The sequence below is a fragment of the Perognathus longimembris genome, chromosome 8, assembly GCF_023159225.1.
Source record: "Perognathus longimembris pacificus isolate PPM17 chromosome 8, ASM2315922v1, whole genome shotgun sequence".
Taxonomy (NCBI): domain Eukaryota; kingdom Metazoa; phylum Chordata; class Mammalia; order Rodentia; family Heteromyidae; genus Perognathus; species Perognathus longimembris.
In genome coordinates, this window is record NC_063168.1 from 61,834,561 (window position 1) to 61,859,229 (window position 24,669).

Sequence of the window (24,669 nt, forward strand, 5' to 3'; positions counted from 1 at the left end):
TTTAACAGGTTCCTTGTTTGCTATCTGCTTTTGTGGTTATCAGAAACCAAGTTATTCAAGTGCAGGCTTTTAAGACCTTTATTGGATATCGGATACTTCTTTTAACTTTCCTGTGGCTTCAGCTTTTCCTTTGGTTCAGGAAATTGGTGCATGGGTTTTAGCTTCAGTCTTCATTCAAAGGAAACCTAGGTTATTTATTCTGGAAGTGTGGCCCAATTGGACCTAAGAGAGCCATTTTCCTTGGCAAAAAAAAGTACTCAGTTAACCAGGTAGTAAGAATCCTTTCTCAGCTCTCTTGGGGAAAGGAGGAGCCTTGAGTTCTGCTCATGTGGTCATTGCACTGTGCTACGGTGCTGAGAGGGAGTGGGGTGAAGTGTGAGGAGCAGTGCTTGGCTGGTGATGTAGCACAGTGATCACACGCTTTCCACGAGCAAGGCCCTGGGCTCCATGCCTGGCTGGCACTGGAGGGAGGAAGGAAAAGTAGTGCTCACTCACCACCCACTAGAGGGCTGTAGCCAGAGAACAACAAAAAGTGACACAGGCCAACGTCAGGCCCTGTGGTCTAGGATTCACTGTGACTGTTTCTCCTGTAGCAGGCAAACACTTTTATTGCTGCTGCTCTTCTGGGTGTTTGTGCTGGAACTGGAGCTTGAATTCAGGACCTTGGGCTCTCCCTCAGCTTGTCTGGTCAGCTGGTACTCTATCTACCATTTGAGCTATGCTTCCAATCTAGCATTTTTGTTGGTTAAGTGGAGATGGAGTCCCACATTTTTCTAGATAGGCTTCAAACATAGTGCTATCCTCAGATCTCAGCCTGAGTAGCTAGAATTACAGGCATGAGCCACTGGTACCCAATTGCATTTTTGTTTGCCAGTCTCATACTTGAGTTCTTTACTTCTATTGACAAGTTGAACTGCTTTATAAAGAGTACAGTTTTTATAAGTTGAACATAAGTCATTGTGTAGTAGAAAGCATGTTTGTTTTGAGGATTGACCTGTCTTTGAATACTTAACTGTTTGACCATAGTCCTTTGGAGCCTCTAGGAGTAACAGCCTCCCTCAAAACGTAGCTAATTGAACATCTCCCAAATAGATGACACACATAGCAGATGTCGGACCTATGGACAGTCTCCTTTTCTTCCCCTCTGACCAAGGTTGTGTTTCTTCCAGATTGAACGACAAGGTGAAGAAGAAAGCTCTCACATCATTTGAAAGGGACTCCATCTTCAGCAACTTGATTGGGCAGCTTGATTACGAGGGTTTCGAAAAGACTGACATGGTGATTGAAGCTGTTTTTGAAGACCTCAGTGTTAAGCACAAAGTGCTGAAGGAAGTGGAAGCGGTAAGTAAAGGGGCTGCTGTATGCGAATCCTAGCAGAGTTCATGCCTGTAATCCCAGTACTTAACAAGTGGAAGTCAAGGAAGGAAGAATGTAAGTTCTAGGCCAGCCTGGGCCACATAGCTTAGGCTGGGCCACATAGCTAGGCTGGGCCTCAAAAAGAAAAGAAAGGAACTATTCTTTTTTTTTTTTTTTTTTTTTTTTTTTTTTTTTTTGCCAGTCCTGGGCCTTGGACTCGGGGCCTGAGCACTGTCCCTGGCTTCTTTTTGCTCAAGGCTAGCACTCTGCCACTTGAGCCACAGTGCCACTTCTGGCCATTTTCTGTATATGTGGTGCTGGGGAATCGAACCCAGGGCCTCGTGTATACGAGGCAAGCACTCTTGCCCCTAGGCCATATCCCCAGCCCGGAACTATTCATTTTTACACCTGAGTTTTATGTGAGTTCGTACATGCTGTATATTTAAGTAGCTTGCAGTTGAGTAAACAGAATGTGGGTAGTCATGACATGCAGGAAGCAGTACTGACTTGGCAACAGGCTGGTGGCTGCAGCATTAAGCTGCAGTGAAACAGGAAATGCTTCTAAGAAGCCTTCCAGATGGGGACAGTCCTGGCCCAGCTAAAGATGACCCGCCAGATTTAGAAACTAAAGAGAAGCAGCTCCACTGGGGACAGATTCTGCTAGGGAGACATACATTCCAACTCTTTATTTTTGCTCATCCTCGAGTTTGAACTCAGGGCTTCATGCTCGTGTGGCTTGCTGCTCCCCTGGCACTGGACCACCTCAGCCACACCTCCAAGCCATGCTTTGCCCTGATTATTCTGGTGGTAACAGTCTCAAGGACTTCTCTGCCTTAGCTAACTTTGAACCTCCAGGTCTCAGCCTCCTGAATAGCTAGGATTACAGGCATGAGCCACCAGCAGGTGGCATCAAAATCTTTAGGCAAGCCAGGCGCTGTCTCACACCTATAATCCTAGCTACTCAGAAGGCTGAGATCTGAGGATCTTGGTTCAAAGCCTTCCCAGGCAAGAAAGTCTGTAAGACTCTTATCTCCAGTTATGCACTAAAAAAAAAGCCAGAAGTGGAGCTGTGACTGAAGTACTAGAGTGCTAGTTTGAGCAAAAAAGCTCAGGGACAGCACCCAGGCCCTGAGTTCCAGTACCAAAACAACAGCAACAACAACAACAACCCCTTTAGGTAGAGTGTGATGCTAAATTGAACCAGAGGAGAAAATTCCTAAGAGCTCGGTCGATTAGTATCTCAGCTGTGCTAACTGCACTTCAACTTAGAGACTTAGAAGGTGTTTTTAGGGCTTAGTGCACAGCTAAGGCAGATTCTGTCCACAGCCACTATGAAGCTAAGACCACTTACTGGCACAGTATCTGCTTTTGGAAAGGAGATTGGACATTCTAGAATTGGGAAGCCAATAAGGAAAAGCTCTCCTTGCAGCTTTTTGGTGGCTAGTTGGAAGTAACAGTCTCACAGACTTTCCTGCCCAAGCCTGCAGAATCTTAGTGTGAATAGCTAGGATTATAGTTCGAGGTACCAGTACCCAGCTACAGCTTGTCTTTTGACATAGGGTGTCACTTTTTTTTTTCCCAGGCTACTTTAAACCACAATCCTTCCATGTCTGAACCTGTGTGGCTAGGATTACAATATGACCTAGAACTTGCTGGGTGGCTTCTGCTAACCCCGAACCCCAATCTTCTGCCTGTGCTTCCAGGCCTAGCTCACATTCCACTTTTTTTTTTTTTTTTGGCCAGTCCTGGGCCTTGGACTCAGGGCCTGAGCGCTGTCTCTGGCCTCTTCTTGCTCAAGGCTAGCACTCTGCCACTTGAGCCACAGCGCCCTCTCTGGCCATTTTCCATATATGTGGTGCTGGGGAATTGAACTGAGAGCTTCATGTGTAGGAGGCAAGCACTCTTGCCACTAGGCCATACTCCCTGCCCGGCATTCCACTTTTTTTTTTTTTTTTTTTTTTTTGCCAGTCCTGGGCCTTGGACTCAGGGCCTGAGCACTGTCCCTGGCTTCTTCCCGCTCAAGGCTAGCACTCTGCCACTTGAGCCACAGCGCCGCTTCTGGCCGTTTTCTGTATATGTGGTGCTGGGGAATCGAACCTAGGGCCTCGTGTATCCGAGGCAGGCACTCTTGCCACTAGGCCATATCCCCAGCCCCGGCATTCCACTTTTTTTTTTTTTTTTTTTTGGCCAGTCCTGGGCCTTGGACTCAGGGCCTGAGCACTGTCCCTGGCTTCTTCCCGCTCAAGGCTAGCACTCTGCCACTTGAGCCACAGCGCCGCTTCTGGCCGTTTTCTGTATATGTGGTGCTGGGGAATCGAACCTAGGGCCTCGTGTGTCCGAGGCAGGCACTCTTGCCACTAGGCTATATCCCCAGCCCCGGCATTCCACTTTTGATTAACTAAAATCATGAGATTTTGGTTACCATTTCTTGCCAGGCCATGCCTTGGCTATCAAGGGCCTATGTAATTCCTTTTTTTTTTTGCCAGTCCTGGGGCTAGGACTCAGGGCCTAAGCACTGTCCCTGGCTTCTTTTTGCTCAAGGCTAGCACTCTACCACTTGAGCCACAGTGCCACTTCTGGCTTTTTTCAATTTATGTGGTACTGAGGAATCAAACCCAGGGCTTCATGCATGCTAGGCAAGCACTCTACCACTTAGCCATATTCCCAGCCCGGGTCTATGTAATTCTTTAATCTCATGTCTTATTTTACCTTTATTGCCATCATAACTGACCTCATTCCACCCTCAACCTTTCAGTGTGTTATGTGTATTTTCAATCTTGATTTTCATCTCTGATGTTTGATTCTGCCTGTCTCAGACTTGTATTTCAGCCAGGCATCTGAATAAAACATGAATAAGTTGGGATCACAGCATGCTGTAACAGTCAGCTTGTATACTGCTCCCTGGGAACAGCATATAGACTGATAGAAGTAATTAGCAACAATTGTCCAGTCTGATTATCAGTATTATGATCTGCTATCTCTCAGTAACACTGTATAGAATGAGGTAAACACATTATAGCCTATTCCTTTAAAGGTGAGGAGTGGGGCTAAGAGGTGTCATAAGCTGTCATAAGACGGGTTGACGCCTGTGCAGGATTTTTTTTTTTTTTTTTTTGGCCAGTCCTGGGCTTGGACTCAGGGCCTGGGCACTGTCCCTGGCTTCTTTTTGCTCAAGGCTAGCAGCACTCTGACACTTGAGCCACAGCACCACTTCTGGCCGTTTTCTATATATGTGGTACTGGGGAATCGAACCCAGGGCTTCACATATGCGAGGCAAGCACTCTTGCCACTAGGCCATATTCTCAGCCCTGTGCAGGATTTTGAAATGAATGAAACCTGATTCGCCTCCATCCTTTCAGTGTTTTAAGGCACCATATTTAACCATGTGCTGAGTGAGATACAGTGTCCAGATCAGGATTGGGTGCATTATGATAGGCCAGAACTAGGGGAAGGCTTAGCTGGTATGAGAACCAGGTGGACACATTCCCCAGCCCAGAAGCCCTTGGGTGACTTTCGCGGTAGATGAGTGGTATCAGCTGTGTGAGCAGTTGTACGAGCCGGGGGCCCAGGTCCCTCACGACACGTTTAATGTTCTTCCCCTGCAGGTGGTTCCTGATCACTGTATCTTTGCCAGCAACACATCTGCTCTCCCAATCAATCAGATCGCTTCTGTCAGCAAAAGACCAGAGAAGGTAAACTGGGCAGAGTTTCCATCTCACTGGCGAAGGCTTGGAGCAGGGAGTAGAGAAAGGACCTGTAGAGAGTTGTGAAGCACCAGACACAGGAAATGGCATAACCTACAGATGAGGGAATTAGTGGACTCCAACGAAAATTCATGTTGATATGGTGGTTTGCAACCCCAATGGGCATTATTTTTCAAGCTCAGACTCTAAGACCTGGCCTTACCCTACAATTAGATATTAAAGGGAAGCCCGAAAACAAGCAGGGACACACTACAGAATCCCTTCAGGTAGAATGGGTAAGGTTCCAACTCCACGTGTGAGAATGGAGGTGCGGAACCTAGGGTCCACTTGGACCTGCCCCCCGGATGAAAAAGAGCTCAGTACAGTATGTGGAGTGCTGCCTGCTAAGTTGCCTTGGCTCAACCAGAGTACTTGGGGAGGAGCACAGTGATCTAAGCAGAAAGAAACTTTGCTTCTCTGGAGAATACCAGAAGCAGCCAAAGGTAGGCAGGAAACACAGCAGGACCAAGACTCAAGCTAATAAAGGGGGCCAATGGAGGGCGGCTTCGGAAGGCAGGAGAAAGGTCAGGGAGAGGTGGCAGGCAGTCACTGGACTCCGGGATGGTCTGAGCCTGTCCCACTGCCCCGTACACAGTTGCTCTAAGCTTTGGTCCTCTCTGTGCTATGCAGCCCAAACCCCTGCGCATCCTTCAGAGCTTTCTTACCTGTTTGTCTTAGGTCATTCCTATCAAAGTAAAGCTACAGGGGCCCGAGGAGGAGGAGGACCAAAGGTCTCCATGTGCCCCACACGAAGGGCTTTCCCGGAACACAGGCAGTCCTAGCTGTCCCAGTTGAGTAGTCAGCTTTGGCACAACTTGCTGAGGAATCTGTGCATTTTATTGTGCATAAACTATACATTAGAAGACTCAGACCCTAAATTTTTCAGGCCTAAGTACAGTGTAGGGGTTACGAATGGTGCTGGATTGAGAAATTAGTATCCCTGTAACTGAAGTGAGTAGTACACAGCAGTGAGTGGCCAGGGGCCTGCTATCGCAGGAGGCTGATACCCAGGAGGAGTTGCAGTTCACTGAGTCTCCTGGTGGATTTCCACCTGCTGATGAGGCCAGCGGACAATCCAGCAGCTCGCAGCCTAAGCGGCGGCATGGCTGTGAGCAGAACCTTCATTCATCTCTGATGAATCTAGTTTGCCCATTAGCGGTGACTTTGGCACTGGTTACTGGTAGGATCAGACATCCTTAGAAGAAGGAAGTAGAAAAGATGGATTCCACTTAGCTCACCCTGCGCGTGCTGACCTCAGAGAGCTGGTCTCTACCAGCTGCCCCTGCATCCCGGCCACTTTCTCGCCACTGTTTTCCCAGCATTTATGCTCTTTAGAGGAAGATCCTAGGCTTCCTCACCAGCATTGTCACTGGCCTTGGTCTCTCCTCACCAGGTGATCGGCATGCACTACTTCTCTCCTGTGGACAAGATGCAGCTGCTGGAAATCATCACGACAGACAAAACCTCCAAGGACACCACCGCTTCCGCCGTAGCCGTTGGCCTCAAGCAAGGGAAAGTCATCATTGTGGTTAAGGTAAGGAAGCTCTGAAGGCTCCTCGAGCTTCTGGCGTTTTTCTTGACTGTTCTGAGGTAAGCGGGGCGGCTTCTGGGCATGCCCAGAGCTTGTCTCCACTGCGTTGAGGTAGGTGTGGGGACTGTCGGGGTGGAACAGGGTTCTCCTCGCCATTCCAGACCTGGGGCCTGACTGGGACGCTGCCTGCTGGGCTGGCCTCGCCTGGGATGGCTTCTTCTGATTGTGGATGTAAATCTCCCTAACTTGGAAATGACATCTGGGAAAGGTTTCAGGCCTGGGGATCCAGCCAAAGGGGCCAGTGCGCTCACCTGCTCTCCCTTGGCAGGATGGACCAGGCTTCTACACCACCAGGTGTCTGGCACCCATGATGTCTGAAGTCATTCGAATCCTCCAGGTGGGTGTTCTCCAAGTCCTCTCCACACTGAAGGTGTGTTCCCACCCTCCCCTCCCTGACCGGCCATCCAGGCAAGAAGGGAAGGGGGATGCTCTTCGCTGGGGTCCCGACACCCCGCATCTCTGCGCCTCGGCGGTGCTAATGTCCTGCCAGCCACGGCCTCTCCTCACTGCTGAGATTCAGAGTTGCAAATGAGGAAACAATGTGTTCATCTTGAAACCTCCTGAAAGTCTTGTAGAGAAGTTTGGAGCTTTCCAATTGTGTTTCCCTGAAACAGGGCAGGTCGTGGGCTGGCCATGGGGACCCTTCTGTGGGGGGATCTGAGATGGCCTGGCCCTGAGGTCCCTGTTTCACTTCCCATTCAGGAAGGAGTTGACCCCAAGAAGCTGGATTCCCTGACCACAGGCTTCGGCTTTCCCGTGGGTGCTGCCACCCTAGCAGATGAAGTTGGTGTGGATGTGGCACAACACGTGGCTGAAGACTTAGGCAAAGCCTTTGGGGAGCGGTTTGGAGGTGGGAATGTAGAACTGCTGAAACAGATGGTGGCCAAAGGCTTCCTGGGTGAGTAGCCTCCAGGAGACAAGTCCAAGCAACATTCGTTACAGCCCTGAGCTGCTTCCTGAGGCCAGAATTAGGGAAGACCCATGTAGGAAAGTTCCCCAGATCCACGGCCCTAATCATAGGGAGTTTCAAGAAGGATGTCAGCCAGACAGAGTGGCACATGCTTCTTCTAATATCTCAGCATTTGAGAGCCAAGGTTCTCAAGATTGAATCAAGCCAACCTGGGCAATACAAAAAAAAAAAAAGGATGTCACGAGAGCCTCCTAAGCCAGGCCTATAGCTTATGGCCAAAGGCAGAATTCTAGGCGTCTGGGCTTTGTCACCACCAGGCTCAAATGATGTCAGATGGACAGGCGTGACCGTCTGCCTACAGCCTGAAACTCCAAGAGCCAGTTCTGCATCCTGGCTTTCCTATGGTGCCTGGCCACTTGTGGGGAGAAAGGAAAGCAGAGAGTTGACTTTTTCTCACAGCAGAATTACTTTGGGGCATGGGCCTCTCAGGGCCTGGTATTGCCTGTCCTGACAGTAAACCCAGACACACAGCTTCCTTCCTTCTGTGCGAGCTCTGATGGGGAGGCCCTGGGGCTTGAGCTCAGGAGGACAGACAGACCAGGGTCTCAAAGTGGCCAGACAGAAGCTCTTGGCCAGGGCTGAGAACAAGGAGTGGTGCCTACTCTTCCTGCTTCTCCTAGGTCGCAAGTCTGGGAAGGGCTTTTACATCTATCAAGAGGGCTCGAAGAACAAGAGCTTGAATTCTGACATGGACAGTATTTTTGCAAGTCTGAAAATGCCTGCTAAGCCTGAAGTGTAAGTCAATTTGAGCAGCTCACACTCTTCCATCCTCTTCCAGAAGCAGGCACCGGGCTGTGTGGGTCTAAAGCCCCATGTGAGCCCTCAGTCTTGTAGGCGTCAGGGAGAATGGGTGGCACCTGGTGCAGGCCTGCCTGTGAACCCTGAGAACGGCTGGAGAGATGGATTGTCTCAGCCCTCTGGCCCCCCAGCTTTTGTCATTGTCAGCTCTTGACTGTTGTTAATGAAATATTGGTGGACCGGAATACAGCTTAGTGGTAGAGCGCTCACCTAGCACACATGAAGGCCTGGGTTTGATTCCTCAACACCACATACACAGAAAGAGCGGAAAGTGGCGCTGTGGCTCAAGTGGTAGAGTGCTAGCCTTGAGCAAAAAGCAGCTCAGGACAGTGCCCAGACCCTGAGTTCAGCCCTTTTGTGGGTGCCTGATTTCATGTTCCTTAGGGTGAGTAACGTCCCTTTGTCCAAGAAGGCCTCCCAGGCCCCATCTTCTCCACAAATGAGAGCTTTGGTCTAGACTGCCTGTAGAACATCCCTGCCCTTCCCCTTCTGCACCCTGGCCCCTGTGTGCCTGCCCTCTTCTCCCTCTCACTCCCCTTCCTGTTGGCAGCTCCTCTGACGAAGACATCCAGTACCGCGTGGTGACGAGGTTTGTGAACGAGGCAGCCCTGTGCTTGCAGGAAGGGATTTTGGCCACACCTGCAGAGGGCGACATCGGCGCCGTCTTTGGGCTAGGCTTCCCGCCTTGTCTCGGAGGTTGGTCTGGGGTCTGCAGGTGGAGTGAGCTTGCTTTGTGCTGGCGCTCCTGTCGCAGTCTCCCTCAGCCATGTCCTGTGTCTCTGTCCAGGGCCTTTCCGCTTTGTAGATCTGTACGGTGCTCAGAAGGTGGTGGACCGGCTCCGCAAGTACGAAGCTGTGTACGGCAAGCAGTTCACCCCGTGCCAGCTGCTCCTTGACCACGCTAGCAGCTCCAGCAAGAAGTTCTACCAGTGACCTGCCCCCACGTGCCCCATCCACGCACTAACCACTGCAGCACCGCTTCTCCACGGTGCTGTCTATGAGCATCAGGACGAGGAAGACCGGCTCCGGCCTGGGCTTGCTCCTCGACTAAGTGCCTTCTGCTCGGGCCACATCTCCCCGCTGGGGAAGTGTGACTGGATTAGTTCGTACTGCATATTGGAAGATGGAACCCCTGAGCTCCTTTCATAAACCTCAAGGCCCAAGGCCGCAGCTAAGCCCACTAGAACCATCTTTGCTTCCTCTTCCTCCCAGGAGGACAGCGGTAGCAGAGATGGCAAGGGCATTTCTGTACCTAGCCAAACAGGATAACAATAAAAAACACATTCTCAGCCTGCCTGCTTAGAATCCCTTTTCTTTGTTTAAGTCCCTCCTGCAGGAACGAAACACCGTACCTTTGGGGTAGGAGTGGGTTAGGAAGGTTCTAGGCAGCAACTAGAGAGGGATTGGGATGCCAGGAAGGGGGCTGCTCTGTGCCCGTGGCAGGGCGCTTGGGCAGGTGCCGATGAGAGCAACGGCAAGTCGAGGAAAACACCTCTCCCCAAACACAAGCCTCACGGCACTCGTCAGTACTCTTCTTTTTTTTTTTTTTCCCCCAGTCCTGGGGCTTGAACTCAGGGCCTCAGCATTGTCCCTGGCTTCTTTTTGCTCAAGGCTAGCACTCTGCCACTTGAGCCACAGGACCTCTTCTGGCTTTTTTCTATATATGTGGTGCTGAGGAATCGAACCCAAGGCTTCATGTATATGAGGCGAGCACTCTACCACTAGGCCATATTCCCAGCCCCCCTACCGGTACTCTTCTTGGCCACCTGAAATGCCCGTTCATGTCAGCTTCTCTGCTTGTGAGAACATCCAGGTTAAACAGAAGAGGTAACATTTCTCTGACACTCAAAAATCCCGCACATCTCGGCTTCCCTGGATGATGAGGGATAAAGGATGCCCGTGGGAGGGTGGGGAGGGGGGAGGGCAGCACGAGGCCTGGGGACGGGGCCCCTGGGTGCAGAGCTTGCACTGTGGACTGACAGAAGCAGTGCCCAGTGGTTCCAGTCACCAGTGTGTGGGGAGCCCTAGTGCAAGTGCTATCACCCTGCACGGTAATGTCTGCTATTCCTGGTGCCTCGGCCTCAGCTCCCCTGTGGCTGCTTCGGGTATTCCCCGAGTCCCAGCCTGATGTAGGGACCACAGGGGGGCTTAGCTTCGGCTCTACCTCACCCTGCCAGATCTTAAAACCAAGTCATCTCTGAGATGGAATTTTCAGGTGACCAAGAAAGACACCAGGGCCCTGACCAGGTGTCTGCGTGGGGCCCGCGCGCCTCAAGGCAGGCATTCTGCAGTGCAGGATGCAAGCTGGTGGCACTGAGGCTTGACTTCCGGGAGGTGTGAGTGGACGTGTTAGTGGGAGGTAAAGGGTTCTTGTAGGGGAGGGACACATGCGTGGGCCAGGAGCACACATCACTCCGGAATCCTCTCCTGCCTGGGGCACACAGCCGTCCTCATGCCCTCCAAAAGGACGCAACTAGCACCTGCAAGTACACTCACTGTTCCTCAGCGGTCTACCATTTATTCCCCTAGTCCTTGAAGGAGAAAAGCAAACGTGACAGCATCAGTGTCTACTCCCTCCCTCAGCTGAGACAGTCTGGTGGAGGCCTAGGCACCAACATGTCTTAGTGGAATAAATAGCTAAGCAGACCAGGAAAGGCCACAGAAGGGCTGTGCCCTATGGGTTCTGATGCTGGTTGGCCTGAGAAGTCATGGGATTCTGGCTGGGGGAGGGGGACTTGTACACAATAACCAAACTTCTTGGTGGCATGCAGGTCACCATGCTTGAGACTAAAGTGTGTGAACAAATGCAGGACTGCACCAGGGAGGAAAGGCAGATTTTCTCAAGCCACCCTCCTCCCTTAGCTGTACACATCCTCTGGTTCTGCTGGTTCTGGTGACATGTCCATCAGCAAGTACCAAATGCCTCCTCTAGGAGACTGGCGGAGTGATGGGCAATCAACTACCACTTACCCTGACTGGGGGAGCAGCTGACTTCCATCTCCCTGGTCTTCCCCAGTCTTTGGAGACTGTATCTCCCTGGGTTGGTCAGGTGACCGGGTGTGGGGAAGCTGGAGAAGAAACTAGGGGCGCCTGCCTCCCTAATGTAGGTCTACAGCAGGGCTGAGCCGCCTCTCACCACCCTCAGCCAGAGCCTAGAGATGAAGCCTCTGTGTGTGGCACACACACTGGCTTCTGGTCAACTCTCCGATGCTCAGGGCCAGGCACCTAGTCATAGGGGAGCAAGGGGGGGGACGGGCACCTCACCAACACAGAAACTGCACCCCTGACCCCGGACCAGCTGCAGGCCAAAAGCCTCCACAGCAACAAAGAGAGGGCACTTAGGGAATCTGTGCATACATTACAGGCTGTTTTCCCAATGTCTAACCTGAATCTACGGGGCTGTGTCCCTGAAGGACTGCAGCAGGACAAGGGGTGCTACTCTGCCACCCCAAAGGCCACTTTTTGACCCACACTTCACCACCACTCTCACCAAGCCAGGTGCGCAGCGATGCCCCCTCCCCAGGTATTCGCCACAGCAAGCCAACCCTGCAGGGCCCACCCCTGAGGAGCGCGCTTCCCACTGTGTCTTAGGCAGAAGCTGCTTCACCTCTGGGAGTGCCGGCCCCGGGGCCGTGCGGGGGGGGGGGGGGGGGGGGAGCTGTGGGCTGCAACTCAGATCTTGGGCCGCCAGCCTTTGATGAACTGCATGATCTTCTTGACCTGCAGCTTGGTGAGGCGGAAGTCATCGGCCAGGATGTCCTCACTGAGCTGCACAAAGATGCTCCCATCGATCCGCTCCCGGGCAAAGAAGCTCACCACATCCTCTGAGAGCCCGATGAAGCGCAGACTTCGAGAGACTTCTTCCAGGGAAAGTGCAGACAGGTCGGCAGGGGGCTGCCATGAGCTCTCCCTGCCTCCGGAGCCGGCTCCTTCCCGAGGACTGGCAGGAGGCCCTTGGGTGAGAAAGACTCTGGCCCCTCCTGCCTCAGACCCCTGCAGGGTGGCTGGCGACAGTGGCGTAGGAGCCCGCCTCAGCACCAAACCTTCAGGCTCAAACACCTTGGGGGGACCAAGTGGTGAAAGACGGGGTCCGGGCACCCCCACAGCTCTGGGCTCCTGACAGCAGAGCAGCTCGGGCTCAGAACTGGCCTGTCCCAGCTCAAAGGGGTCCAAGGGCTCCAGCGCTGGCTCCTGCCACTCGGAGGACGAGGGGGATGAGGCCGGAGCCGCTGAGTAGACCGGGCCCTGGGAGGCGGGACCCGGGGAATGGGCAGGGCTGGAGGTAGCCAGGGCGCCAGAGGTGGGCGTGGGCCCAGAGGGGGCTGCTGGAGGGCCAGGGGGGTACGGGGCCCCAGAGAAGGGATTGAGAGCGCCGAAAGGCACAAAGCGTTTCTGGGGATGGGAGGGCTTGAACAGGGGTGGGCAGCCATGGTAGGTCTTGACTGTAGTGTCAGTCCCCAAGAAGGAAGCCCCCCGACTGCTCAGGGGCTCTGTGAGGGCGCGGGAGGCCTGGCTGGGCTGCGTGGTCGTGGAGGGCAGCGGTCCTGCAGGCGGGCGGCTAGAGGCGTCTGCGGCCTTGCAGTCTCCCCAGGTGCAGGGGTAACAGTAGAGGGAGTAGGCGTCCGGGGAGGGGGAGCCGCTGCCACTGCGGGAGCCCGCCCTGCGGGTACAGGCGGGAAGGGTAAGGCAGAGCCAGGGAAGACAGCTCACACTCACAGAGACGAACCCCCACCCCACCGCCAGGCAATGCTGGCCAGACCAGGGACGGGGACTCTCCCCCCCCCCCCAGCCCCCCATGGCCCTGCCTCCAGCCCAGGTCAGGAAAAACAAGGAGGGAAATGTGCTGTGCTGCACTAAGTAAAAAGCAGAGAGGAGGAGCACGCCGCTTCTGCAGCTCAGTCCTAGTATGGAGGGAAGCAGAGACAGGCTCCCACTCCATTGCCCGTCCTCCCTTAGGAAGGGAGCCAGCAGAGGCAGGAAGGGCAACCGGGGCTGGGGCTCTCCGGGCCGCCCAGGTCCAAAGCCCTCCTCTTTTTAGCTCACCATTGCACGAGGCCAGTCCAGGCCTCGGGAGGACTCACCCGTCCTGGAGGCCGGAGGAGTAGTAGGAGAGGCTGGAGGTGGGCGAGTGGACAGGCTGGAGCTTCGGGAAGCGGGGTGGCACCGGGGGACTGCCAGACAGCCTGCCACCACCACTGCCACCCCGGGGCGGCACAGGGGGGGCGTTGAGCAGGCGGCACTCCTCCTTCACCTGCAGGTAGACAGCCATGACTCCACCAGCCACGAGTGTCTGTGACTGACTGTCCCACTCTGTCGTGGGGCTGGGCTGCCTGCCACCTCGACTGTCAACCCACTTCTGTGCCCACAACACACGCTGTCTCCTGGAGCGCCGGCAGGTGTAGGATGGATGGGCAGGGCAAACAGCCTGTGGACCAATACACCGGGCAGCTGGGGAGCGGCTTTCCCCGGTGCGGGCTTCCCCGGCCCCGGTTCCAGTGCAGGAGAGGGAGCGCTGGAAATCCCACCCCGCGCTTTTGAGGCCTGTTTCACTGGACATTTCTCAGGGCTTCTGGACTCACCCCCGCGTTCCTCGAGGCTGGGGGACATCTTAGCACCCCTGACCCCAGCACACCCCACGCCACGGCCCCCAGCGTCCCCGCAACCGCTCTGGCATGCTTCTGCCCTTGCTTTTCCCACCACCCTAACTCTTCGGCCACTCAGCAGCTTCCCGGGAGACTAGAGCCGGAGCACTGGACCCCAGCCAGGCGCGCCCACTCACCGCCTCGGATTTGGGGGGCACGGGCGGCGCTTCCGAGTCCCGACGCTGTGGCCCCGCGGCCCCGAAGGAGATGAGATCGGGCCCAGGCGGCTGCCGGCCGCGGCCCTCGGAGAGGCTCTCGGGGGCCTGGTGCGCCCACAGCTCCTCGTAGGGGATCTCGGCGGGCGGCGCAGGGGGCTCGGCGGGCGCCCCGGCCCAGTCGGGGCTCACGTACTCCTGGTCGCCGTCGCCGGCGGGCGCGGGCAGGAGCAGCCCGAGCGGGCCGGGCGCGCGGGCGAGCGCGGGGGCGAGCGCGGGGGCGCGCGGCGCGGGCAGGCAGAGGCGCGCGCGGCGCGGGCTGGCGCAGTCGTCGGCGAGCTCGGCGGGCGCCTCGCGCACGGCCGTGGAGTACTCGTCGGGGTCGAAGCGCTCGCGACAGTAGGAGGCGCTGTCGCGCACCAGGCGCTCGACGCGCGGGTCGCCGGCCAGCAGCCCCTGCGGCAGCGCGAAGCGCGGCGTGTCGGTGAGCAGCAGGAAGTGCAGCGGCGCGGGGCCCTCGCGGCGCAGCGCCAGCCCCAGCACCACCGTCTTGGAGATGATGCTCACCAGCTTGTAGCAGTGGCCCTCGCGCACCGGGTGCAGGTCGTAGGGGTTGCGCGGCGGCCGGCTGGGCACCAGCACGTTCACCGGCAGCCGCACGCGCTCGATGATGGCGCGCACCGTGTGCTCGCCCTCCTGCATCTGCAGCTCCAGCGGGCTGCGCGTGCTGAAGCGGCCCTGGCACTGGAAGGGCAAGCTCAGGCTCTCGTTGGTGCGATGGTTCATGCAGATGAGGCAGGGCATCTTGCCTTTGATGGGCCTGGCGCCGCCGCCTCCGCCGCCGCCGCCCGCGGCGCCCGCCGCCCCGGGGCCGCCCACCCCGGCCAGCGCCCCGGCGCGGCCCAGCTTGCGCAGCAGCGTGGTGAAGCGCGAGCGCTCCTTGGTGGTCTTGGCGCACAGGATCTCCGCCTGGCCCATGAGCGTGAGCTCGTCGCCCGCGTGCAGCGTGAAGTTGTACACCTCGCTGTCCTCGCTGAACTCGCCCGATACCACCTGGGGATCCCGGAGAGCCGGCGAAGCCTTAGCCAGGGTCCCAAGGAAAGCCACACACCTGTCCCGCAGGCTCATCCAGGACAAATGGGCGGCCCTCAGGGCACCAAACCGCGACCCAGGAGACACAGTCCCCTCCCACAAAGGCCCCATCATCTCTCCCTCTTAAATAGGTTGCTCTGGGCCTGGGCGACTTCATGTGATAACCCCTACTGCCATGTCTATGGAAGTACTTTGAAAGCATTTAGTAAGCCACAAATTTTATTACATCATCTTCACTACTGGGGTGTTAATAATGGCCCATCCATTCCAGGCTTCTTGGAGGAGAAATGGATAAGAAAAAGGGTTTGTGAACAGCAAGGAGCTGTCTGAACACACAAGGGTGATCACAGCCACCGCAACCTTGTCCCGACTCCCACCCCAGTGCATGCTGGGAAAACAGGAATGTGCACATACTACTTCTCTAGAAAGGCCTTCCACCTGTGGGTCTTACACCCTGTTCTTTGGTACTGGCCTAATTGTCCCAAAGGCCCACAAGGACTTCAGGGCAACACGTTTCAGAGTTGCCCCTGAGGTAGGGACCAGTGGGAGGATACACCGGTGCCTGACTCCAGAAGGACTGACCTTGACACTGAAGGTGATGGCTTCCATCACAAAGATGCGGTCAGGGAAGACACTGGCCACCTCCTCCACGCTGCTGAAGTACCTCACCGGCTCCCGCACATCCCGCGCCTGCTCCAGGAGCTTGAACTTCCCTGCACAGGGCGACATGGGCTGTTGGGAGGGCTTGTCTGCTGGGGACCTGCTTTGCATCCCAGGAGCCCCTGTGACCCATACTAATGGCTAGCCTCACTTTTGCCAGTTCCTCTGGAACCCAGATGGACATGTGTGAACCCTCACAGGTGACAAGGGACTGGCCATCTGGCTTAAGCCTCAGGGAGGAGGTAAGCAACTGAAGCCCAGACAGTCCATCCTCGGGGTGTGCAGAGAGGCCATGCTGCCTGCCCCAAACATTTGGCAGCTAGCTTTTGCATGGCATGAGTGAGCTGGCTCCTAGCTTGATCCCAGCCAACCTTTGGATGATAAGAAGAGGATCTGTAAACCACCAAGAGCTATCTGGGCCTCGAAGGGGCCATTTTGCACCGTGTGTGTGACCTTAGCTGAGTCCCCTCCTCCTTTGGCACTATGGGTCCTCCTTTAATGGGGCTGGAACAGATATGCCTTACCTGGCTCTGGCCTTCTGGGCACCCACCTTGGATTGCTGGTCCACACAGATGCCCTGCACAGACCAGGGCCCAACCCCAGGCCTTGGAGGCTCAGAGAGAGCCCCTCCCACCCAGCTGTGTTCCCAGACCCTGCGTAGGCCAACATCCAATCCCACTTTGCCTCTGGCCTGAGCGCACAAAGCCACCTTCCTTACAGGAGCCATCCTAACCCACAGCTGGTAAACTAACCTGCAGCTGGCCATTTTGCCAACTCAGCAGATGCTCAGTAGATACAGACTGGAGGAGATGCTAATCCATGAAGCTGGCACCACATCTAAATTCTTACCTCACTGGCCACCCACTGTGCCCACCCGTGTGAGTGAAAAGCAGGCTGAGGACACCCTGCCATTGATAGTGGGCCTCTTCCCGAGCTTTGTGTAGTAGAAGAGCCTGGAATTGGCAAGTGAACAACAGATGGAGAAAAGGCAGGTGACATTCAGCTTCTACCATCCTCCTGGAGCTTGCTCCAACATAGTTCACTCACTTACTCCAAAAACATTCACGGAATGAATGCCCTACCTGTCAACCACTACCGAGCTGCATCAACCGTCTGCACTGCGGGAAAGCCAGGCACAGTGGGTGAGACCTCGAGTACCAGTGAGAGCAACACACATTCAGGCAGCCATGACAAAAGAGCCAGAGGACCTTTGGGTCAAGAGAAACCCACTGAGCAGACCGTGAGCGCATCACTGAGTACTTTAGGAAGGAAGGACACGTTACAGATGCGTGCGCCACTCTAAGACGCTCAAAGAAATGGCATAGGGAATGACGTGGACACGAAGTAGATGGGCTGCCCAAGACGGTGCAGGACTGAAGGAAGGGCAGGGAAAGGAGCAGACTGCTGTCCAGATTTAGAAAGGCTCTGGATGTCACGCGAAGACTTATTTTTTTCCTATAAGAAATGACACCCTTGCCAGGGATGGAGGATATGCCTTGAGTAGCATGTGCTACCGGGGAGGGGAAGGTAGGAATCGGTGAGTCGACGCTAGACCAGCCCGGGCGATGCGCAGGGGACTCTCTTACCTGAAAAATAAAGGAGAAGCAAAAGGACCCGAGGCATGGCTGGGGTCGGGCGGTGCTCGTCTAAAGTGCAAGTCCCTCAGCTGATGCCCTAGCGGGAAGGAGGGCCCTTGGGGGGGAAAGGGTGTAGGGAGAGAGGGCTGCTGAGTCCTCGATCTGCCACGTGACTGTGAGCAGCCACATGCACGGCACGCACGCGCACACGCCACGCCAGCAGCCGGGCAGGGGAAAATGTCCGCGGCCCCAGTGGGGCAATGTGGAGCCAAGTCAGGGCCGGAGCAGGGGAGGTGGGGAGGTGGGGATGTGGCTGGGAAGATCGATGTAACCATGGCAGCCAGCACCGCCCCCTCAGCGCCCCCCCCCCCACCCACAAGCTGGTCTCCGCTGAGGGGAGGAAGGAAGGGAGACCTCCCTGGAGTGATGCTCCGGCCGGCCGCAGGAAGCCTTCTCCGCCCCGCAGCTTCCTCAGAGTCCCCAGGGCTCTGGGGACTGTGTCCCCCCTTCCCCTCGCCCTCATGCTGCAGCCAGTGAGGCCCCAGCCCCTCTGGGGTAGAGCATTCGCCCAGCATGCTCAAGGCCCAGATGGAAAACAGCCCTGGGGAATAAAACAGGGGGGGGGGGGAGTTTTTAACTGGCAGGAGCCCTGGCTTTAGATGTTGGACAGCCCTGGCTGAATCCCAGCTCGGCACCCACTAGCCAACCAACCAACCCTGGGCAAATTATGTAATCTCTGGGCTTTGGCTTCCATTAGCCCAAGGCCATTGCTGGGGGAGTGGGTGCACTTGGGGAAGATGTCAGGCCGCGCTCCCCACCCCACAGCACGCGCTGGGACTGTCTTAGAGGACAGACCTCCCAGGCTCCCAGCGTGGCTGACCGCAGCCTGGAGACAAGGGTCACTGCACCGCGCCCCCCTCCCCCTATCCCCTCCCCCACTGGCCTTGGGTCTGCAACCGGCTGGCCACTGCACCCCAAGCATCATTATTAATTCATCATCAGGAAAGAGAGAGGGCTCTGCGTGGAGCTGCACTCAGAGCCGCCTTGTGAACCGGTGGTGGGGCCCACCCCGCCCCCATGCGAGACCCGGCTCGGCCACGCCCACCACCCAGCTGTGGCCCCATAGCCCACTGTATACACAGTGCCCACAGAGGGCACCAAAAGAGAGGAGGGGGTCTCTGTACCCACACAAGGTTTCCTAGGGGACTATTGTGCCTTAGCTTCCCGGAGTCTTAAGAACACAGTTGAAATGGCCACCCCAGTCCCAGAAGTCAAAGCCACATTTCTGCAAATGAAGTCTAGCCCCAACTGTATAAATATGTGGGGGGGGGGGTATACACACACATCAAGGTATGCTCAGGCTGTATGCTGGTGTGTGTGTGTGTGTGTGTGTGTGTGTGTGTGTGTGTGTGTGTGAATCCCCTAGGAAAACCTGGAGCCTCTCCCCTAAAGCAGTGCCGGAGTCTCAGGCTGGACAATTTCTAATCAGATCAAGTTCTGAATGCCTGCGGGCCCAGGACAGAACCAGGTCAGGAAGCCCCTGCCTCCAGCCCAGGTGGCTCCTCCTGACCCACAGAGCTTCCCCAGCCCCACTCCCATGCTATGAAGAGCCCAAGCCTGTGAAAGGGGCCTGGCCCTGTCCCCCTGACCGGGGAACCCTGGGACAGAGGGGGCCGTGGCTGGGGAGTGGGATGGGAGGGTCCCACAGCAGTGAACTGGGGTGACTGTGGAGGCATGGGTGCCTCAGTTTCCTAAGTTGCAGGATGGCGGTAAAGACGAGATGCTGAGGCACTACTGGCTCAGTCACTGGGCTCGCACGGGGCTAGCAGATCCAGCCCGGAGTTCCCGGCAGGCCGCAACAGGCACCACCGAGGGTCAAGCTCCCTTCCTCCCCCTGCAGGGCAACCGAGGGGAGGAACTGCCTGCCCTCCTCACACCCTAGCTTTCATCACCTGCAAGATGGAAGCCTTTAAAATCCAAAAGAACATGGGCTGGGATGTAGCTCAGTGGCAAAGCACTTGCCTAGCAAGTGCAACGTCCTGGGTTCGATCCCCAGTACCAAAAAAGAAAAGACAAAAAATACAGTTAAAATCCAAAAGAACTTCTAACATTCATTTTTAAAACCAACTCATACCAAGGAATTTAACAAAAACAAAAAACAGGATCCGAGCTGACGAAGGTAGCCACATATTAGCCTCGGTTTCTGATGTCATTTTTGGTTTGGTTTTGGTTTTTTGAAACAGGGTCTCACTACATGGCCTCCAGAGGCTTGGACATGACAGTCCTCATCTCAGCCTCCCGAGTGCTGGAGTGATGGGAAGAGGAGATCCCAGCGGATGCCGTCTAGGGGTATGCACTCCAACACAGTCAGTAAAGCAACACGAGACACACTCCATAGGTCTTCAACCAGGGGTAAGAGGTGTTCGTATGGGTGCCCGTCAGGAGCTTGAACTCAGGGCCTCACACTCTCTCTTAGCTTTTCCCACTCAAAGCTGGCACTCTACCACTTGAGCTACATCTCTACTTTCAGTTTTTTTGCTACTAATTAGAGATAAAAGTCTCCTGGGTCTGCCTGCCCAAGCTGACTTGGAGCCCAAATCCTAAGATCTCAACCTCCCCAGTTGCTAGGATTATAGGCGTGAACCACTGGTGCCAAGCAAAGTGGGAACCAAAGTTCTGCAAACCTGAGGGCCTCCTCTTCAGAAACCAGGGGCTCCACAGGACAGTGTGCAAACCCCTGGAGCCTAACTCTACCTGCAGCACTTTCCACACCCTGCTACCCATGTCCTCATTGACTCTGCCCTGAAGCTCCAAGACAGATGCTCCTCATCAGCTTCCCCTCACAAGCCCCGACACCTTCGGGTGCAGCCCGCCTCTGCCTCCCCCCCGCCCCCCGGGGCACTTTGCCACCTGGCCCTGGCTGGGCACACCTGGATACTGCAGGGGAATGTCGATCTTGGGCCCGATGACGTAGTGGCCCTCCTCCAGGGCGTGGGCTGTCACCGTTGTCCACTGGCGGCAGGAGTGGATGAGCAGCACGTCCCGCTCACTGACCCCCTCAGCATACTCCCCTGAGAGGGAAGGGGCAGAGGAGGAGGGAAAGAAGAGTGACCATTAGATGGGGTACAAACCCCAGGCTGGGTGACCTCTTCACCAAGACCCCGCCTGGGAACAGCTTCCCATGATCCTGTCCAGGTCAGCAATACCCAAGGGACAGGTGTGCTGCCGGCAGTGGTCTCTGGGGCCCTGAGTCAGGCTCGAGCATCTCACAGCTCTGACTCCCAAAGGGGCCTCAGCAACCGGCCCGGCCAGGACCCTCATTCATCATCCACCAGCGTGCTGCTGTCTCAGCCCAGGCGCAGGCTGCAGGCGCCCAAGAGGAAGGAGCCCAGTCAGCCTCTGCCCTCCAGGCGTCCCCAGCCCCTGGGGAGATCACAGAGCATGGGGGGGACACATTGAGGGGTGGGCTGGGGTTGAAAGAGGGGTGAGGGACACTTTCCTCCTGAGAGGACCAGGCCAGGCCAGGCCAGGAGAGCCTTACTGGGGCGAGACGATGGAGAAGAAACCATATTTTGTGGGTCCAGGCTGTGAGAATTCCCCCAGAGAGAGGAGTGCATGGCGCAGGTCAGCGGGCTGATCACCGGCCCTGTCACTGGGCCGCTTTTCCTCTCCGCTCTCTGCCACTGTGAGTCGCTTACATTCAGAAACCTCAAAGCATAGGAGAGGAGCCCCGGAACACCCCCACGAAGCCCATTTCAGCAAAGCTGCGTCTTGGCTGTCCCAGGCACAGCGGTGGTGCTGGGTTAGAAGGCAGAAGGGAAGCCGGGGCTGGAGAAAGCTGCACTGGGGCAGAGGTGCTGGAGGCTCCAAGCCCAGCAACCGTTTCCAGGGGAGCAGGCGGGGCAGCCCAGCTTCCAGGAGGCTGTGGGCGTCTCCTGGCTGCAGCTGGTGGGCAGGGTGGGGGTTGGGGATGCCCGCTTCCCAGCCCCCTTGTGCACAACTTACTAAATTCCTGCCAGCCAACCAAATGCGGAATGGCTGGCTCTACCTGGGGCCGGGGCTTTATAAAATGTGCGCAAGAGATGTAGGTAGGTATGGGGGGGTGGGGGGAGGATTCAATTCCTGCAGGGAGAGCGTGTGTGTGTGTGTGTGTGTGTGTGTGTGTGTGTGTGTGTGTGTGAAGGATGTTGTCTGAGCCTCCATCCTCTCCTACTTGGTGGGACAGAGGAGGTCTCCTCAACTCTGCCATCTCTACCTAGAACTCATCTGAGCCTCATTGACTCTTCTGCTGCAGGGATACAGTCCAAACCCACACAGGGGTGCAATAACAGCCTTGAGTCACCCCCAACAGTCCAGCCGGGGGCTCCTCATCCACACACAAGCCTCACCGGGGCCCGCCCCAAATGCATAGGGCACAGATCCTTTAGGACACAATTTTGATCACACATTCACACTCTAAGAGTGACAAAAGACACAGCTAGGCCATCACACCATTGTTCATTTGTTCATCATTCATTCATTCAGTGGGTCAGCCTATAATCTTTGTTAGACAAGGGTGCCCCCCCCCCACCTCAAATGCAGCCTGGGTAATAGGAAGACAAAAAAGGGACCATTATAGTGGCCAGCAGACGACAAGATAGAGGTGCCAAAGGTGTCCAGGGGACCCCAAAGGAGGCCCTGCACAGACAGGAGCTCAGAGATGGACCCCAGAAGTCAGGATGTACACCAGGGTGCGTGACAAGAGGGCCGGAGAGCCATGGTGATCTTGGCGTTCTCCGGAGTCACGCAGCCTTTCGGCCCACAAGGACAGACTTGGGGTCATTGTGCGGTGGGACCGACCCCCCCAACCCAGGGCCGAGGCTGGGCTGCGGGCACTCCTGTCCGACGGCCGGACCCTGGACGCTCCCGGATCCTGCTCCAGGACAGCCGAGCTCCGTCCTGGCTGCCGGGGTCGGCCCGCGCCCGGCCGCCCGCCCGCAGAGAGGAGCCCCATTAGCATTCAGGGAAGCGAGCGTGCCAACGCGGGCCAAACCCCTATTCTTCTCACACACAAAACCCCCGGCCTGGCTGCCGGCCCCGATGCCGCCCCTCCCCCCGCGCCCCCGCGCTCCACGCAGCCGCCGGGCGCCCCCTTTCCGGCCTCCAGGCACGGTCCCACCCGCGGGACAGAGGGGCCCCGTGCGCCCCCACCCCCCGGAGAAGTAGGGCGCGAGGTGGGGGAGACTGCCGGGAGGCTGCGCCCCATCCCGGGACGCCAAACGAGGGTTGCGGGCTAGTCCTAAAAAGAGGCCTAAAAAGAGGGGGCCGTGGGGGGCGCGGGGGGCTCTAGGTGAGAGGCCGAGACAAAGGGGCGCGGCCGGCCGGGGTGGGGAAGGGGGCTGACGGACAGTGGGCAAAGGGGGCGCACCGACGGGGCGGTCCCCGCTCTCCGGGCTCCAGAGGGGATGGAAAACTCGGTTCTGGGCCCCAGCCCGGGTCTCTGCCCCGGCGCCCGGGTGCGCCCAGGAGGCGCCCCGGGGATCCCGGGGAGGCGCGCCCGGAGCCGCTGGGGGGCGAGAAGGGCGCCCTCCCCGTCGGCGCGCGGCCCCGCCAGGACCCGCCTGCGAAGCCCTCGGGGCTCCCCATCACTCTCCTTGCCTCACCCCACCCCGTCACCCCCATCACCCCGGTACCTGGCCCGAGGCAGGCGAGCGTGGGCAGGCGGCAGCGGCTGACGATGAGGTCGAGGGGGAAGGCGCCCATGCTCCAGCGCAGGCCGGCCAGCCCGGCCGCCAGCTTCTCCATGGCATGGAGCCCCGACGGCCCGTCCCGCGCGGCCGGGGCTCCGCGCCCGCCGCCGCCACCTCCAGGGGCCGCCGCGGCGCTGCCCGCCAGGCGGTCGGAGCTGGGGCGGCGGGCGTCACGTGGCCGGCCTCCCGCGGGGCGCCGGCCCCCGCCCCGGGCTGCGCCCGCCCCCGGCCCGGCCCCGCCCCCGCCCCCGGCCCCGGCCCGCCCCCGCCGCGCCGCCCCCGCCGCGCGCCAGGTGACAGCCGGCGGGGAGAGAGGGGCGGGACGGGAGACGCCGCCCCCGGGCCACGGCCGCCTCAGCCCCGCCAACCCGGGCCGGAGCGGCCGCCGCGCACGAGTCCCGGGATCCGGTCCTGCCCCGCGGCCCCGGCGCCGGCTTCGCGGCGGCCGCGGCCTCCAGGTGTCCGGCCTCGCCGGAGCCCGGCCTCCGTGATTCACCCACGTCCCTGGTGAGCTGACGGGGGCTCCGGGAGGGCAGGTGACCGTCAGGACTGGGTCCTGGGGGGTGCCTACAAGTCCGATCGCCCCTCCGCCCCCCACCCCGGGCAGCGCGCTCCGACTCCCCGGCGCCCCCTTACCGGAAATCGCCAGTCGATGGCTCCTCTGTATCAGCGGGGAAACTGAGGCTTGATCGCGGCGGCGGCCGGTCCCCGGGGGCTGCCGGGCTCCCCATCTGCTGCTCTTTCCTTCCCCTGCCTTCCCTCCCCCGCGGCTCCGGCTCCGGCTCCGGCGCCCCCCTGGGGAAGCCCGCCCGGGGGGACCGCGGAGGCTTCGCGCCCGGCCCGGACCCCGCTGCGCCCACGGCGTGACTCGGGCGCCCTTTGCAGGCCACCGCGGGCTGGTGCAGGCCTGGCGCGGGACGCGCTGGGCGCTCGCGGGGAAGCCAGCCTGGGCTGGGCTTCAAAGGCTCCGTTGACCCCCCGGGTCCCCGGCCTCTGTGCGCTCGGGGTCATCCCGCACACGTACACGCAGAGCTTTCCTTTTGAGGTGCTTGCCATCTGTAGCCAGCAACCCCGAAGCAAGTGCACAAGAAGGAACATAACTTCTTAGGGGTATTTTGGGTGGTTTGTTCGACGGCCATTTGTCTCAGAGGACTGAGCTTCCCAGAGCTCGAGGGCTTTGCTCTCATGTCACCCGGCCCGTGCTCACCCAGCCCGGCCCGGAGTACCGGCCTCACCCCTGCCACAGGACGAGTCTTTCTCCCATCCAGCCAGCCCAGTGACTTAGGGTGCCCGAGGGATGGACATCCTCTCCCTGGGGGGCGAGTGGCTCCTTGCCAAGGAAGATGGAGAGACAAA

The 24,669-nt window shown here is 57.6% G+C and overlaps 2 protein-coding genes across 2 annotated transcripts in view; one reads left to right on the forward strand and one right to left on the reverse strand.

The window, feature by feature from the left end:
* Hadha (hydroxyacyl-CoA dehydrogenase trifunctional multienzyme complex subunit alpha) overlaps positions 1–9,752 on the forward strand; it is a 32,943-nt gene extending 23,191 nt beyond the window's left edge. The window contains exons 13-20 of the mRNA XM_048353286.1: positions 1,170–1,341; positions 4,962–5,048; positions 6,493–6,633; positions 6,959–7,027; positions 7,393–7,588; positions 8,281–8,395; positions 9,009–9,154; positions 9,246–9,752. Coding sequence (XP_048209243.1) covers positions 1,170–1,341; positions 4,962–5,048; positions 6,493–6,633; positions 6,959–7,027; positions 7,393–7,588; positions 8,281–8,395; positions 9,009–9,154; positions 9,246–9,391 — 1,072 coding nt within the window. The 3' untranslated portion in view covers positions 9,392–9,752. The remainder of the gene's footprint in view (positions 1–1,169; positions 1,342–4,961; positions 5,049–6,492; positions 6,634–6,958; positions 7,028–7,392; positions 7,589–8,280; positions 8,396–9,008; positions 9,155–9,245) is intronic.
* A 2,315-nt stretch (positions 9,753–12,067) lies between these two features.
* On the reverse strand, positions 12,068–23,452 carry Garem2 (GRB2 associated regulator of MAPK1 subtype 2). The gene is made up of 6 exons (XM_048353615.1): positions 23,257–23,452; positions 20,515–20,655; positions 15,930–16,060; positions 14,238–15,308; positions 13,540–13,709; positions 12,068–13,118 (listed from the first exon to the last, which is right to left on the reverse strand). The coding sequence occupies exons 1-6, from the start codon at positions 23,366–23,368 to the stop codon at positions 12,131–12,133; spliced, it is 2,613 nt and encodes an 870-aa protein (XP_048209572.1). The 5' UTR covers positions 23,369–23,452; the 3' UTR covers positions 12,068–12,130.
* Between the last annotated feature and the right edge of the window lie 1,217 nt (positions 23,453–24,669).

Coding starts and splice junctions, on each gene's coding strand:
- Garem2 (XM_048353615.1), bottom strand. CDS start 23,368: ATGGAGAAGCTGGCGGCCGGGCTGGCCGGCCTGCGCTGGAGCATGGGC. Junction 13,710..14,237: donor TGCCCCCCAAATCCGAGGCG/GTGAGTGGGCGC, acceptor GTCTACCTGCAG/GTGAAGGAGGAGTGCCGCCT. Junction 13,119..13,539: donor TCCTCCGGCCTCCAGGACGG/GTGAGTCCTCCC, acceptor CTGTACCCGCAG/GGCGGGCTCCCGCAGTGGCA.